This window comes from Astyanax mexicanus, unplaced genomic scaffold, assembly GCF_023375975.1.
Source record: "Astyanax mexicanus isolate ESR-SI-001 unplaced genomic scaffold, AstMex3_surface scaffold_35, whole genome shotgun sequence".
In the NCBI taxonomy this organism is placed as follows: Eukaryota; Metazoa; Chordata; class Actinopteri; order Characiformes; family Acestrorhamphidae; genus Astyanax; species Astyanax mexicanus.
In genome coordinates, this window is record NW_026040045.1 from 3,563,697 (window position 1) to 3,577,559 (window position 13,863).

Sequence of the window (13,863 nt, forward strand, 5' to 3'; positions counted from 1 at the left end):
AGGATGAGGTATGATTTCAGGATGAGGTATGATTTCAAGATGAAGTATGATTTCAGGATGAAGTATGATTTCAGGATGAAGTATGATTTCAGGATGAGGTATGATTTCAAGATGAAGTATGATTTCAGGATGAGGTATGATTTCAGGATGAAGTATGATTTCAGGATGAAGTATGATTTCAGGATGAAGTATGATTTCAGGATGAGGTATGATTTCAGGATGAAGTATGATTTCAGGATGAGGTATGATTTCAGGATGAAGTATGATTTCAGGATGAGGTATGATTTCAGGATGAAGTATGATTTCAGGATGAGGTATGATTTCAGGATGAAGTATGATTTCAGGATGAGGTATGATTTCAGGATGAAGTATGATTTCAGGATGAAGTATGATTTCAGGATGAGGTATGATTTCAAGATGAAGTATGATTTCAGGATGAGGTATGATTTCAGGATGAAGTATGATTTCAGGATGAAGTATGATTTCAGGATGAAGTATGATTTCAGGATGAGGTATGATTTCAAGATGAAGTATGATTTCAGGATGAGGTATGATTTCAGGATGAAGTATGATTTCAGGATGAAGTATGATTTCAGGATGAGGTATGATTTCAGGATGAAGTATGATTTCAGGATGAGGTATGATTTCAGGATGAAGTATGATTTCAGGATGAGGTATGATTTCAGGATGAAGTATGATTTCAGGATGAAGTATGATTTCAGGATGAAGTATGATTTCAGGATGAGGTATGATTTCAGGATGAAGTATGATTTCAGGATGAGGTATGATTTCAGGATGAGGTATGATTTCAGGATGAAGTATGATTTCAGGATGAAGTATGATTTCAGGATGAAGTATGATTTCAGGATGAGGTATGATTTCAAGATGAAGTATGATTTCAGGATGAGGTATGATTTCAGGATGAAGTATGATTTCAGGATGAGGTATGATTTCAGGATGAAGTATGATTTCAGGATGAAGTATGATTTCAGGATGAGGTATGATTTCAGGATGAAGTATGATTTCAAGATGAAGTATGATTTCAGGATGAGGTATGATTTCAAGATGAAGTATGATTTCAGGATGAGGTATGATTTCAGGATGAAGTATGATTTCAGGATGAGGTATGATTTCAGGATGAAGTATGATTTCAGGATGAGGTATGATTTCAGGATGAAGTATGATTTCAGGATGAAGTATGATTTCAAGATGAAGTATGATTTCAGGATGAGGTATGATTTCAGGATGAGGTATGATTTCAGGATGAAGTATGATTTCAGGATGAAGTATGATTTCAGGATGAGGTATGATTTCAGGATGAAGTATGATTTCAGGATGAGGTATGATTTCAGGATGAAGTATGATTTCAGGATGAAGTATGATTTCAAGATGAAGTATGATTTCAGGATGAGGTATGATTTCAGGATGAGGTATGATTTCAAGATGAAGTATGATTTCAGGATGAGGTATGATTTCAGGATGAAGTATGATTTCAGGATGAGGTATGATTTCAGGATGAAGTATGATTTCAGGATGAGGTATGATTTCAGGATGAAGTATGATTTCAGGATGAAGTATGATTTCAGGATGAAGTATGATTTCAGGATGAGGTATGATTTCAGGATGAAGTATGATTTCAAGATGAAGTATGATTTCAGGATGAGGTATGATTTCAAGATGAAGTATGATTTCAGGATGAAGTATGATTTCAGGATGAAGTATGATTTCAGGATGAAGTATGATTTCAGGATGAGGTATGATTTCAGGATGAAGTATGATTTCAGGATGAAGTATGATTTCAGGATGAGGTATGATTTCAAGATGAAGTATGATTTCAGGATGAGGTATGATTTCAGGATGAGGTATGATTTCAGGATGAAGTATGATTTCAGGATGAAGTATGATTTCAGGATGAGGTATGATTTCAGGATGAGGTATGATTTCAGGATGAAGTATGATTTCAGGATGAAGTATGATTTCAGGATGAGGTATGATTTCAGGATGAAGTATGATTTCAGGATGAAGTATGATTTCAGGATGAGGTATGATTTCAGGATGAAGTATGATTTCAGGATGAAGTATGATTTCAGGATGAGGTATGATTTCAGGATGAAGTATGATTTCAGGATGAGGTATGATTTCAGGATGAAGTATGATTTCAGGATGAAGTATGATTTCAGGATGAGGTATGATTTCAGGATGAAGTATGATTTCAGGATGAGGTATGATTTCAAGATGAAGTATGATTTCAGGATGAGGTATGATTTCAAGATGAAGTATGATTTCAGGATGAAGTATGATTTCAGGATGAAGTATGATTTCAGGATGAAGTATGATTTCAGGATGAGGTATGATTTCAGGATGAAGTATGATTTCAGGATGAAGTATGATTTCAGGATGAGGTATGATTTCAAGATGAAGTATGATTTCAGGATGAGGTATGATTTCAGGATGAGGTATGATTTCAGGATGAAGTATGATTTCAGGATGAAGTATGATTTCAGGATGAGGTATGATTTCAGGATGAGGTATGATTTCAGGATGAAGTATGATTTCAGGATGAAGTATGATTTCAGGATGAGGTATGATTTCAGGATGAAGTATGATTTCAGGATGAAGTATGATTTCAGGATGAGGTATGATTTCAGGATGAAGTATGATTTCAGGATGAAGTATGATTTCAGGATGAGGTATGATTTCAGGATGAAGTATGATTTCAGGATGAGGTATGATTTCAGGATGAAGTATGATTTCAGGATGAGGTATGATTTCAGGATGAGGTATGATTTCAGGATGAAGTATGATTTCAGGATGAGGTATGATTTCAGGGTAAGGTATGATTTCAGGATGAGGTATGATTTCAGGATGAGGTATGATTTCAGGATGAAGTATGATTTCAGGATGAAGTATGATTTCAGGATGAGGTATGATTTCAGGATGAAGTATGATTTCAGGATGAGGTATGATTTCAGGATGAGGTATGATTTCAGGATGAGGTATGATTTCAGGATGAGGTATGATTTCAGGATGAAGTATGATTTCAGGATGAGGTATGATTTCAGGATGAAGTATGATTTCAGGATGAGGTATGATTTCAGGATGAAGTATGATTTCAGGATGAAGTATGATTTCAGGATGAGGTATGATTTCAGGATGAAGTATGATTTCAGGATGAAGTATGATTTCAGGATGAGGTATGATTTCAGGATGAAGTATGATTTCAGGATGAGGTATGATTTCAGGATGAAGTATGATTTCAGGATGAAGTATGATTTCAGGATGAGGTATGATTTCAGGATGAAGTATGATTTCAGGATGAGGTATGATTTCAGGGTAAGGTATGATATGATTTTGAGTCCAGTCTTCAAAGGGTTGATGTTTTTGGTTTCTATTGATAGTTTTATTATGTAATTTTCTTCTCAACTATTTATACAAAATAAATAGTAAAGCTTTTCAGTAACGCTTTTGAAAACTTAATTCATCAAGTTTCAATGTGTTATTATAATGTTTTCTTTATAATATTCTTTAATTTTTTTGAGCATTATTACAATATAATTAACTGCATGTTTACAGACTGCCCCTCAGCAAAAAGAGCTGTCTGGTTACGTTGTAAGCAGCAGGTAAAAGAGAGTATTATGGTGCAAGTGGGAAAGTCCTTTAAGGCAAGTCAGTTCAACCAGCAGTCATCTTTACACTGCCTTCGGGGAGTAATTTCCAGTCACATAAGACCAGGCAATCTGTAAGAATGAGGCGTAAACTGAAAATGAATTTAGTTTTAGATTATACAGCTCTGAAAAAAGAGTGCACTTAAAAATGATGAGTTTCTTTAATTTTACCAAATTGAAAACCTCTGGAATATAATCAAGAGGAAGACGGATGATCACAAACCATCAAACCACCAAACTGAACTGCTTGAATTTTTGAACCAGGAGTAAAGCAGCATAAAGTTATCCAAAAGCAGTGTGTAAGACTGGTGGAGGAGAACATGATGCCAAGATGCATGAAAACTGTGATTACAAAACCATGGTTACACGATGTATTGATTTCTGATCTTTATGAATATGAACTTGTTTTCTTCGCATTATTTGAGGTCTGAAAGTTCTGCATCTTTTTTGTTATTTCAGCCATTTCTCATTTTCTGTAAATAAATGCTCTAAATGAGAATATTTTTATTTGGAATTTAGAAGAAATGTTGTCTGTAGTTTATAGAATAAAACAATAATGTTTATTTTACCTATATGTGTATATGTATGTTGAATCACTGATTAAATCTGACCTTATAAATCCACATAAATTGTTTTTAGTATTTGCCTCAATAATTATGCAAATGATGTGAAAACTGATATGTATTATTTGAAATCTAATAAAATAAATAGATAAAAATGATCTGTGTGCCCAAACTGTACAGAGTGAATAAACTTTCCTTTAAGGCTTTTGTTATAGGCCCACGTCAAACATGCTTGCTACAGACTTGCTACCTAAGTTAGCCTTGAAGCTCTGGTGCTAAAAATAACTGTGGGTCCCTACTATACAGCCATAGAGTCTTAAGACCAAATATGATATCTATATTATAATACACTGTGCTCATCACCAAAGCAAGCTAAATTGGGCCCTCTTTTACACCCTGTTTAAATATCATCAGGGCTTTTGGTGGTATGGAAGTTAGGTGTGTTCAGGTCAGTTTCAGGTAAATTGCTATCTTGAAAGTGAATTATCAACACAGGCGTGTCCCTTATACATCACTTCTTTAACAAGTTTACTCCAATCTGGCAACACCTATATTTTGTGAGAGGGCACTTAAACTGGGACACAGTGTGTTTTTAAAAAAATAGCTCATCAATTGATTCATTTAAGACTATTCACAAATTATATATTACTCCCAACATATTGTACCAATTTAAAATTAGACCAAACCAATACTGTCATCTATGTGGTTTGACGGTAGTTGGTACATACATGCATATGTTTAGGACATGCCTGACCGTGGGTGCGTGTTAAAGACACCCTCTTTAAAATTCTGGGACAACCTATGAAAATGATTCAAGAATATTTTTTTTTGTTAGATGACTGCAGAAATGCTTTCTGTCCATTAGAAAAGGATTTTTCTCGCCAGTTTTAAAGCAGTCAAAAAGACAATACATAAATGTGGGTTAAACCCTCCATTCCTGCAGCCACCCTCTGTATTACAAATCTACATGATATCGCTCCTCTGGAATGTACCACGGCATGTCCTGGTCTCAAACTGAAAAAGAGTTGTTAAAATTGATGAGAACCTTACAAAGTTTACGTTTAGTATATGTTACATGGTTTCATTATACGACTTACTGTTAATTTTAAGTCCTGTTTTTCTTTTCTTACTATTTAATTTCATTTTTGCATGTATCACTCCACTGACCTGTTTAGTAATAATCAGTAATTCTGTGATAGAGTTGTGAAAAAGCTAAAGGACATATCTTTGGCCAATGTTTTTAATCTTTTAGCGTGTTATTCTGTTTTTTCTTTGTTGAAATAAAATGTAAAAAAATAGATTGCAAAACACAGGCACAACCCCAACACAGGTACACCCCGACTGTTACACAAGCGGACACACAGCAGTGCACAAACCCACCTTTGGCATCAAGAGAACACTCTCTCTACACTGTTGAGAGCTCAACACAGTCACAGCACAGCACAGAGAGCTCAGCACAATTAATAACCATTAATAAACACTTCGTAAAAGTCTTTTCTAAACTGGTCCTTTAAACATTTAAGAAGTGTGTCTCTAACCTCGGTGATCATAGGGAATCCCAACACGTAGAAGGATAAACAGCACACCAGGGTGAAGATAGGCTTGTGTTTGCGCAGGTATTTAGGGAATTCATCTGACACAGAGGTCACTATGGTTTCAATGGTGGCAAACTGTAAAGAAAGGGAGATAGAGAAAGAGAGCGAGAAAGACAAAGTTTTTCAATCTTTTATTTGCTGTAATTGATCATAAAGGTCCACTTGATGTTTTAGCTTAAATTTATTCAGTACCAGAGGCAGGTCATTTATGTATAATGAGAATAATAATGGGTCAAGATAACTTATTTGTGGGACTCCAATAGGTAATGTATTACTCTCTGGCCCTCTGTAATAATGCTGTGCATGTTGAATGTGTTTTCTTATTGGAATGACGGGAATTAGTTACTAGATTGCTCTTGGATATATACAGTCATATGACTGTAGGCACCCCTATCTTAATCATTTTTAGTTGTAAATATTTGGGTGTTTGCAGCAGCCATTTCAGTTTGATATATCTAATAACTGATGGACACAGTAATATTTCAGGATTGAAATGAGGTTTATTGTACTAACAGAAAATGTGCAATATGCATTAAACCAAAATTTGACCGGTGCAAAAGTATGGGCCCCCTTATCATTTTATTGATTTGAATACTCCTAACTACTTTTTACTGACTTACTGAAGCACAAAATTGGTTTGGTAACCTCATTGAGCTTTGAACTTCACGCCACAAACAGAGTCGCCTGAGGTGTGCTTTTGCGACTCTGTTTGTGGCATTGTTGCAGAAATGGCTTATTTCGCATCACTCTCCCATACAGCTTCTCCTTGTGTAAAGTGCGCTGTATTGTTTAGCGATGCACAGTGACTCCATCTGCAGCAAGATGATGCTGCAGCTCTTTGGAGGTGGTCTGTGGATTGTCCTTGACTGTTCTCACCATTCTTCTTCTCTGCCTTTCTGATATTTTTCTTGGCCTGCCACTTCTGGGCTTAACAAGAACTGTCCCTGTGCTCTTCCATTTCCTTACTATGTTCCTCACAGTGGAAACTGACAGGTTAAATCTCTGAGACAACTTTTTCTATCCTTCCCCTGAACAACTATGTTATACAATCTTTGTTTTTAGATCATTTGAGAGTTGTTTTGATGAGCCCATGATGCCACTCTTCAGAGGAGATTCAAATAGGAGAACAACTTGCAATTGGCCACCTTAAATACCTTTTCTCATGATTGGATACACCTGGCTATGAAGTTCAAAGCTCAATGAGGTTACCAAACCAATTTTGTGCTTCAGTAAGTCAGTAAAAAGTAGTTAGGAGTATTCAAATCAATAAAATGATAAGGGTGCCCATACTTTTGCACTGGTCAAATTTTGGTTTAATGCATATTGCACATTTTCTGTACAATAAACCTCATTTCAATCCTGAAATATTACTGTGTTCATCAGTTATTAGATATATCAAACTGAAATGCAAACACCCAAATATTTAGAACTAAAAGATTAATAGGGGTGCCCAAACTTTTTCATATGACTGTAACTTGGTATGATCAGATTACCTTCTCTAATAATTTGCCCAAAATTTTTTAATAAGCTTACAGGTTGACTGTTGGGTCCACTTAAGGAATTTCTGTTGTTATTAGGTCACTTTTGCTTCCATCCACAATTTAGGATATATACGTCTCATTGGATGGCTTGCTATTTTATTTATTATTATACCTTTATGAGTTGTGTTGTGTTAGTAAAGCAAATTTGTTAAGAATTATCCCTCTATTTCTATAGAAGATGGTAACAGATTTCCTTTTTTATACGCTTATTTTGAACAATTTGGAAAATCTGACCTGCAGTAAAGTGCTCTATAACATTTCAAATCTAAATCTAAAACTGTAATTTTAAAGCATACAAATGTAAAATAGCAAGAATTACTAAAGTGCATTCATAGCAGTTGAGTAAGAACTACCACTGTAGTCATTCTTACTATTTTACATTTGTATGCTTTGAAATTTTAATTTGTATGAGTATAAAAATAAAATTAAAACTCTGTAACCATATAACACAAAATATATAAAATATAGAAGTGAATGTGTATGTTGTTCCACTTCAACTCACCATAGTATCCAGCCCCAGTGTGAGGAGCATGAGGAAAAAGATGATGGCCCAAAATGGAGAGACTGGCAATCTCGTGAGGGCTTCAGGGTAAACAACAAATGCTATACCAGGCCCTAAACACACCCACCCATGCACACACACATACATGGCAGAATAGTAAACAAATTAAAATTAAAACATGATAAGTGTTTTTATCTAACCCTTAGTGGTTGTAATGCCACACAAAACAGTTATTTGCTTGTGTAAAATGTAATTGTTGGTTAAATGGTTGAATTTGTGTGTTGAATTGATTTAAATGTTCCTCCAGAGGAATAAGGTGAATGTTCACACTACACAATACATAAACAGTGCAGATTTGTGTGTAGAATTCAGAGTTATCTGTGGTCTACCAGTTTTTTTTATTGTAGTATTAAAGAAATAGAAGCAGTTATGCTGAATGTTCATTTTGTTGGTATTTGAATCAGAAAGAGATTATTATTAATCTAAATGTATTAAGTAATTGACTTCTTTCATCGCAACTGACTTCACAGTATTATTACATTCTAATAAGCAGTTATTGTAGTCTTACCTTCATCTGCTACACTCTCAATTGGCACCTTCAGTTCGTGGGCCATGAAGCCAATGACTGAAAAAATAACAAACCCAGCAAAAATGCTGGTGGCACTGTTGGTACACGTCACAATGATGGTGTCCCTGCCAAGAGGAGACAGTGAAGTCAGTAGAGTTCCCCTTTATTCGAGTTATATACTTGTACAGTATCAGCAAAAATAAATAAATAAATAAACAATGCTTTCTTTTTTAGTGTTCAATAACTATTTAAAGTACAGCAGGGGGTTTCCATCATTTGCTACTGCAAGCTAAACTGTTAACAGAGCTGCAAAAGTGTTTTTTACCTGTAACAGTTATTATGGAATTTATTATATGAGGAAAGCGTTATCAGACCGCCCCACGCTGCAGACAGTGAGAAGAAAATCTGAGTTGCAGCATCTTTCCACACCTTGGCAAAACAGAGAAAGAGGCTTAATAAAGACAAGAATATGCTAGGTTAGTGTATGCCACTTTAATTAATTGTTTATATTACATATTAACATAAGCATTAATTTAAGTTGAATTAATTTGACTAAAACCGGAGGGATAATGTGTAAGAGCAGTTAGTAAATGTTCACTCAGTCCCACATCACATTATATGATAAATGTAGACTAAAATAAAACACATATTCTAGACACTGCTGTATTATTGGACTGCTGTCAGTGTGTTCAGCACTCAGCTCTTTCTCTTACTTTAGCATCGTTGAGTTTCTCCCACTTCGGTGTAATGAAGTACAGGATCCCAGAGCCGGCCCCAGGCAGAGTGACCCCGCGGATTAACAGGATGACCAACACCACATATGGGAAAGTGGCTGTAAAATACACTACCTGTGGAACAGAGCAAAGACAAAAAAGAGAGAATTAGAAACCAGTTTTTACTGTGCAGGGGTGGGTTTCCCGAAAACGATCAATCTTAGCAAATACCGAACGAACTAACGAATGATGTGAGTAAAGAACGAGCCAGTTCTCCGAGTGTCCCAAAGAGCTGAAAATTAATGAACGAGGTTAAAGAACGTCTTTGTTGACTCCTCCCCCAAAACAGCGCACTCAATCGAACCACAAACATCGATTCAACACTGCCAAATATGCAGTATTTATTCACTATTACACCCTAAAAACGTAAAATTGTGTTGTAATCATCAATATTATACAGATTTTGATATATATATATATATATATATATATATATATATATATATATATATATATATATATATATATATATATATATTAGTTTTTTTTAATAGTAACACATGATTTTATAAACATAAAATTTAAACCAAACAGAATATGTTTTATACATTTATCTTTAAGGACAGATCTGCACACTCTTGGTATTTTAATCTCAGTGTCTTCAAGAGTGAGAGTCATCTGGAATAGTTTTCTAAGCGTTTTGAAAGAGTTCCTGGAGGTGCTGAACAATAGTTGCTGGTTTTAGCTGTGAAGCTCAAATCACCATCTCAGTTGGGTTTAGGTCAGGGGATTGTAAAGGCCATGCATCTTTTTGTTTACTAGATAATTCCATATGCGTCAATTAATAGTTTTCATGGTTTTAATATTAATCCACAATGTAGTAAATAAATTACATAAAAAATAAAGAAAAACATTGAACATTGAAGTTTTTGACTTTGCGAGCTGATACACCCCAGAGTCTGCACAGATGAACGGCAACAATTTTGGTTTGAAGCACCTGATTATTAAATAGTATTAAATATTACCCGCACATTCACCGCAGAGTCCCCTTTACAATATGTGTAGGTGTGATTAAAGACAGTTAATCTTTTCTTCTGTAAACTGTTTATTTGGATGAGTAAAGCACTTCTGTTTATTTACAGTTAGCTAAGGCTTACTTTTACTTTAAAATCTTGGAGAGAAAAAGCTTTTCATAATCAATCTAAGCCTTATGTGACTTGATTTAATTTCCACTGAGAGAAAAATATATTTTGCTAACAACATAGGCTTAAAGCTGGTTTAAACTATACCTACTGCAGACATTGCACAGCATGCTTATCACAGACGACAAACTGACAAAAGCAGAAAAAAAAGTGATGAGCTTTAGCAAATGGTGTACACCAACACACATAGCTCACTAGTAATATACCCGGGCACACCCACAAAATACGCACCACTCCTACATCAAACCGATTATCAACAAAATGTTTCCAGATAAAAAAATATAGACATATACAATATAGTCCAACCAGCGTTTTAGTTCAGATCAGCTGATTTCTGACAAGAAGGAAATATGTCAAGCTTTCAACTCACATTTTGCTGCAGCTGGCCACATCTTTAATAGAAATAGCACAAACATATTGAATAAAACTGACCTCAGTTCTACTGTTTCTAAAACACATGGTCTCTTCTCACTTCAGCCATTTTCTCCATATTTAGTTGCTAATGCCCTGGCTAAAATTAATCCACAAAAGGCCACTGGAGAAGATGAGCTGGACCCCTTTTTATTGCACCTCGCAGCCCCAATTATTTTAGAAAACATTTCATAAAATTTTATTTTTTCAAATTTATCCTGCAGAATTCCCAGGGTCTGGAAAACAGCTCATAATTCCTCTGCATAAAGGTGGTGAGACAACAGAGCTAAATAATTATAGACCAATCTCAAAACTGTCGTGTTTAGCAAAGATTTTAAAATATTTTTTCGTACCAACAATTTAAATAATTTCTTCTCAAAAATTCTATTTTATCTAAATATCAGTCTGGTTTTAGAGAAGGACACAGCACTATTTAGATATGGACAAGAAGAAACATTGTGCAGCTGTTTTTATTGACTTAACAAAAGCTTTTATCACAGGTGATTTAGAAATGATTGGCTTTGATGAATCTGCTCTGGAATGGACCCAAAACTACTTTATTGACAGAAAACAATGCATGTCATTAAATAATTCTAAATTAGATTTGGCATCTGTGTCTAAAGAAGTACCACAAGGTTCAATTTTGGGTCCAGTTTTATTTAATATATACATAAATAATATTGAAACACTATACAGAATCATATCCTACATTATAACTGGTTGATTTGTGGTATTACTGTGGTGTTACTGTAAACTACAAATGAACAGAAGTCAGGTTATATCAGTGTTTCTCAACCCTGTTCCTGCATATTCTACTGCATATTAACACTGTTCTGCATGTTCTAGAGATGTCTCTGATTTAAAGGCACTTATTAAAGTAAGTGGTGGTATGATGTGTCTAATCCACTGCTGATATACATAATAATTAATTTCGGATCCATAGAGGGCTAAGGGATGTTAACAAGTAAACTCAATAAAGGAATGCTTATTAGCTGTTAGTTTATCAGTTGGATCAAGTGGAAAACACACAATATTAGGGCAGTGACCGGGGATTAAGAAACTGCATTAAACTACCAACATTACCCAGTATTGTACTAAATTCTAGCTGTCCTCTACATCTGGCTTCTAGCAAACTGTAGTTAATGAACACAATTTGAAAATGAAATAGCTATTGGCTGATCAGGGACATCAGGGCAAGTTAAACATTACATTTATATAATATTTTTCTCAAACTATGACTACCTATGTAGTATCTTTAAATCAAAACAGCTTGGCTAAGCAAGTTTAAGTCTTAAAAGTCAAGTCATAAAACAGCAACTAAATAACAACTAAACAGGTAACAGCGTCCCCTTTAGTGTAGGTGCTGCAATAGCTCTGGTTTCTTATGTATTCTACTTTACTACATCCTCTCCCCCTAAAGCTGAACTTCCCCAGCAACTTCTCATAACACCAATAATACTGTCACAACATTTAACATTAGAATTCAAGTTCCAACTTTAAGTACCAGTGTCACTGAGTTCACTTTGAACAATAATTTCCGGATTTTTTTTATCTTACATAGGGGCCCTATCGTACATCCCGCGTGGCGCGTTGCCATCGTACACCCCGTCAACAGTCTATTTTTACGCCTTGCGCACGCATCCTTAAAATAGCAATGGACTTCTGGAATATATTAACGCTGATGGGCGTGGTGGTCTGGAAATGAAGCGTGTTCAGGTAAATTTCTGGCGTGTTTCTATCTTGGTGGCGGAAAAACGCATTGCGCGATTGATCCTGTGAAAGGACGTCGAAATTCAGCTGTCACTGACGCGCAAAACTGAATCATGATCACCCTGCGCCCTGCGCTCCAAAAAAAAAACATAAATCACTTCCTTACCACAGTAACAAAAAACTTACCCAGAGCCTTCAGCAATTAACTATAAAAATAAAATGTACTTAAAAATCTGCATGACAGTTATAGGGATTTATATTTACGTTCAGTACACAGACTTAATAACTGTAATTTAATTTCAGCAGACAGGAATTCTGCTGTTTGAGAATTTTAACAGATGCTTTAGAAATAAAAATTAAACATAATGGACAAATCGACTAAAGATATTTTTTTTATTTCACTTCGCTATTATTTAACTAAAAATTCACTTTTATTATTTTTTTTTATATATATCTGAAAAATAAAGCACATTGTCACCCTGGCCTCTGGGGCTGTCCGTCAATTATATAAAACTTAAAACTTTTAAAATACACAGAAATATAAAGATATATGTTAGCTTTCGTTTTTTATCACCAGGGCAAATGTATTAAAATATTAAATATATTAATTCATTAACGAAAATCTGGTCCAGCACTGAAAAAAGACCGCAGGCGTGCGTAGCGGATGTGGCAGCGCACGCCGTGCGGGATTACCTCTGTTTTCTTAAAAAAAAGTCTTTTAATAAATAAGGTCCTATCAAGTGTAGTGAAATTCATGGTATAAACTCACTATATTTACAGATAATTAATCAAAAGAAATCAGGCAAAATGGGCTGCGCCTCAGTTCAGTTAAATAAAAATAAGTAAGGACCTGTAAGTTAATCAAATATTTTCAAATATAAAGGATAGGTTGAGGTTTTGATGAGCTGTTTCAATTAATTGAAACTGAAACTGAAACTTTTATTATTCTGCACACTATCACAAAGCCTGTGATTGTTTTTAATTATAATTTTTTAATATAGTTTATATTTTATATTATTGATTTTATATATATATATATATTTTTTCCATGATTCCCATGTTCTTAGTTTATTGGTATAAATTTGATAATTTCTTATCATTCTTATACTTTAATTTCACTGCTATTATTATTTTATTCATAAGATATAAATTCTTTACTTTTTATGTCAATTTTTATGATCTTTTTAAAATGTGCTATTTTTCCTTTTTGATGTATATATTTTATTTGTCTATAATAAATGTCAGTTTTTATTATTTATTTTTTTTATATTTTTAATCCCTTTTAAACTGTAAATGAGGGTCCCCCTCCAGTGTAAACAATCGATTGCTTGATTAATATTCAGTGTTGCAAACCCAGTTTTTACATAAACAATAAACAGAATAAAGAATAAAA

The 13,863-nt window shown here is 34.4% G+C and overlaps 1 protein-coding gene across 2 annotated transcripts in view; it reads right to left on the reverse strand.

Annotated features, from left to right (window-relative positions):
- The window catches only part of slc6a5 (solute carrier family 6 member 5), a 42,598-nt gene that overhangs the window by 11,776 nt on the left and 16,959 nt on the right, over positions 1-13,863 (reverse strand). For both annotated transcript variants that reach the window (XM_049473237.1, XM_049473236.1), the window contains exons 8-12: positions 9,148-9,282; positions 8,760-8,863; positions 8,435-8,559; positions 7,867-7,979; positions 5,767-5,898 (exon numbers count right to left, since the gene is read on the reverse strand). In XM_049473237.1, the coding sequence (XP_049329194.1) occupies positions 5,767-5,898; positions 7,867-7,979; positions 8,435-8,559; positions 8,760-8,863; positions 9,148-9,282 (609 nt within the window). The remainder of the gene's footprint in view (positions 1-5,766; positions 5,899-7,866; positions 7,980-8,434; positions 8,560-8,759; positions 8,864-9,147; positions 9,283-13,863) is intronic.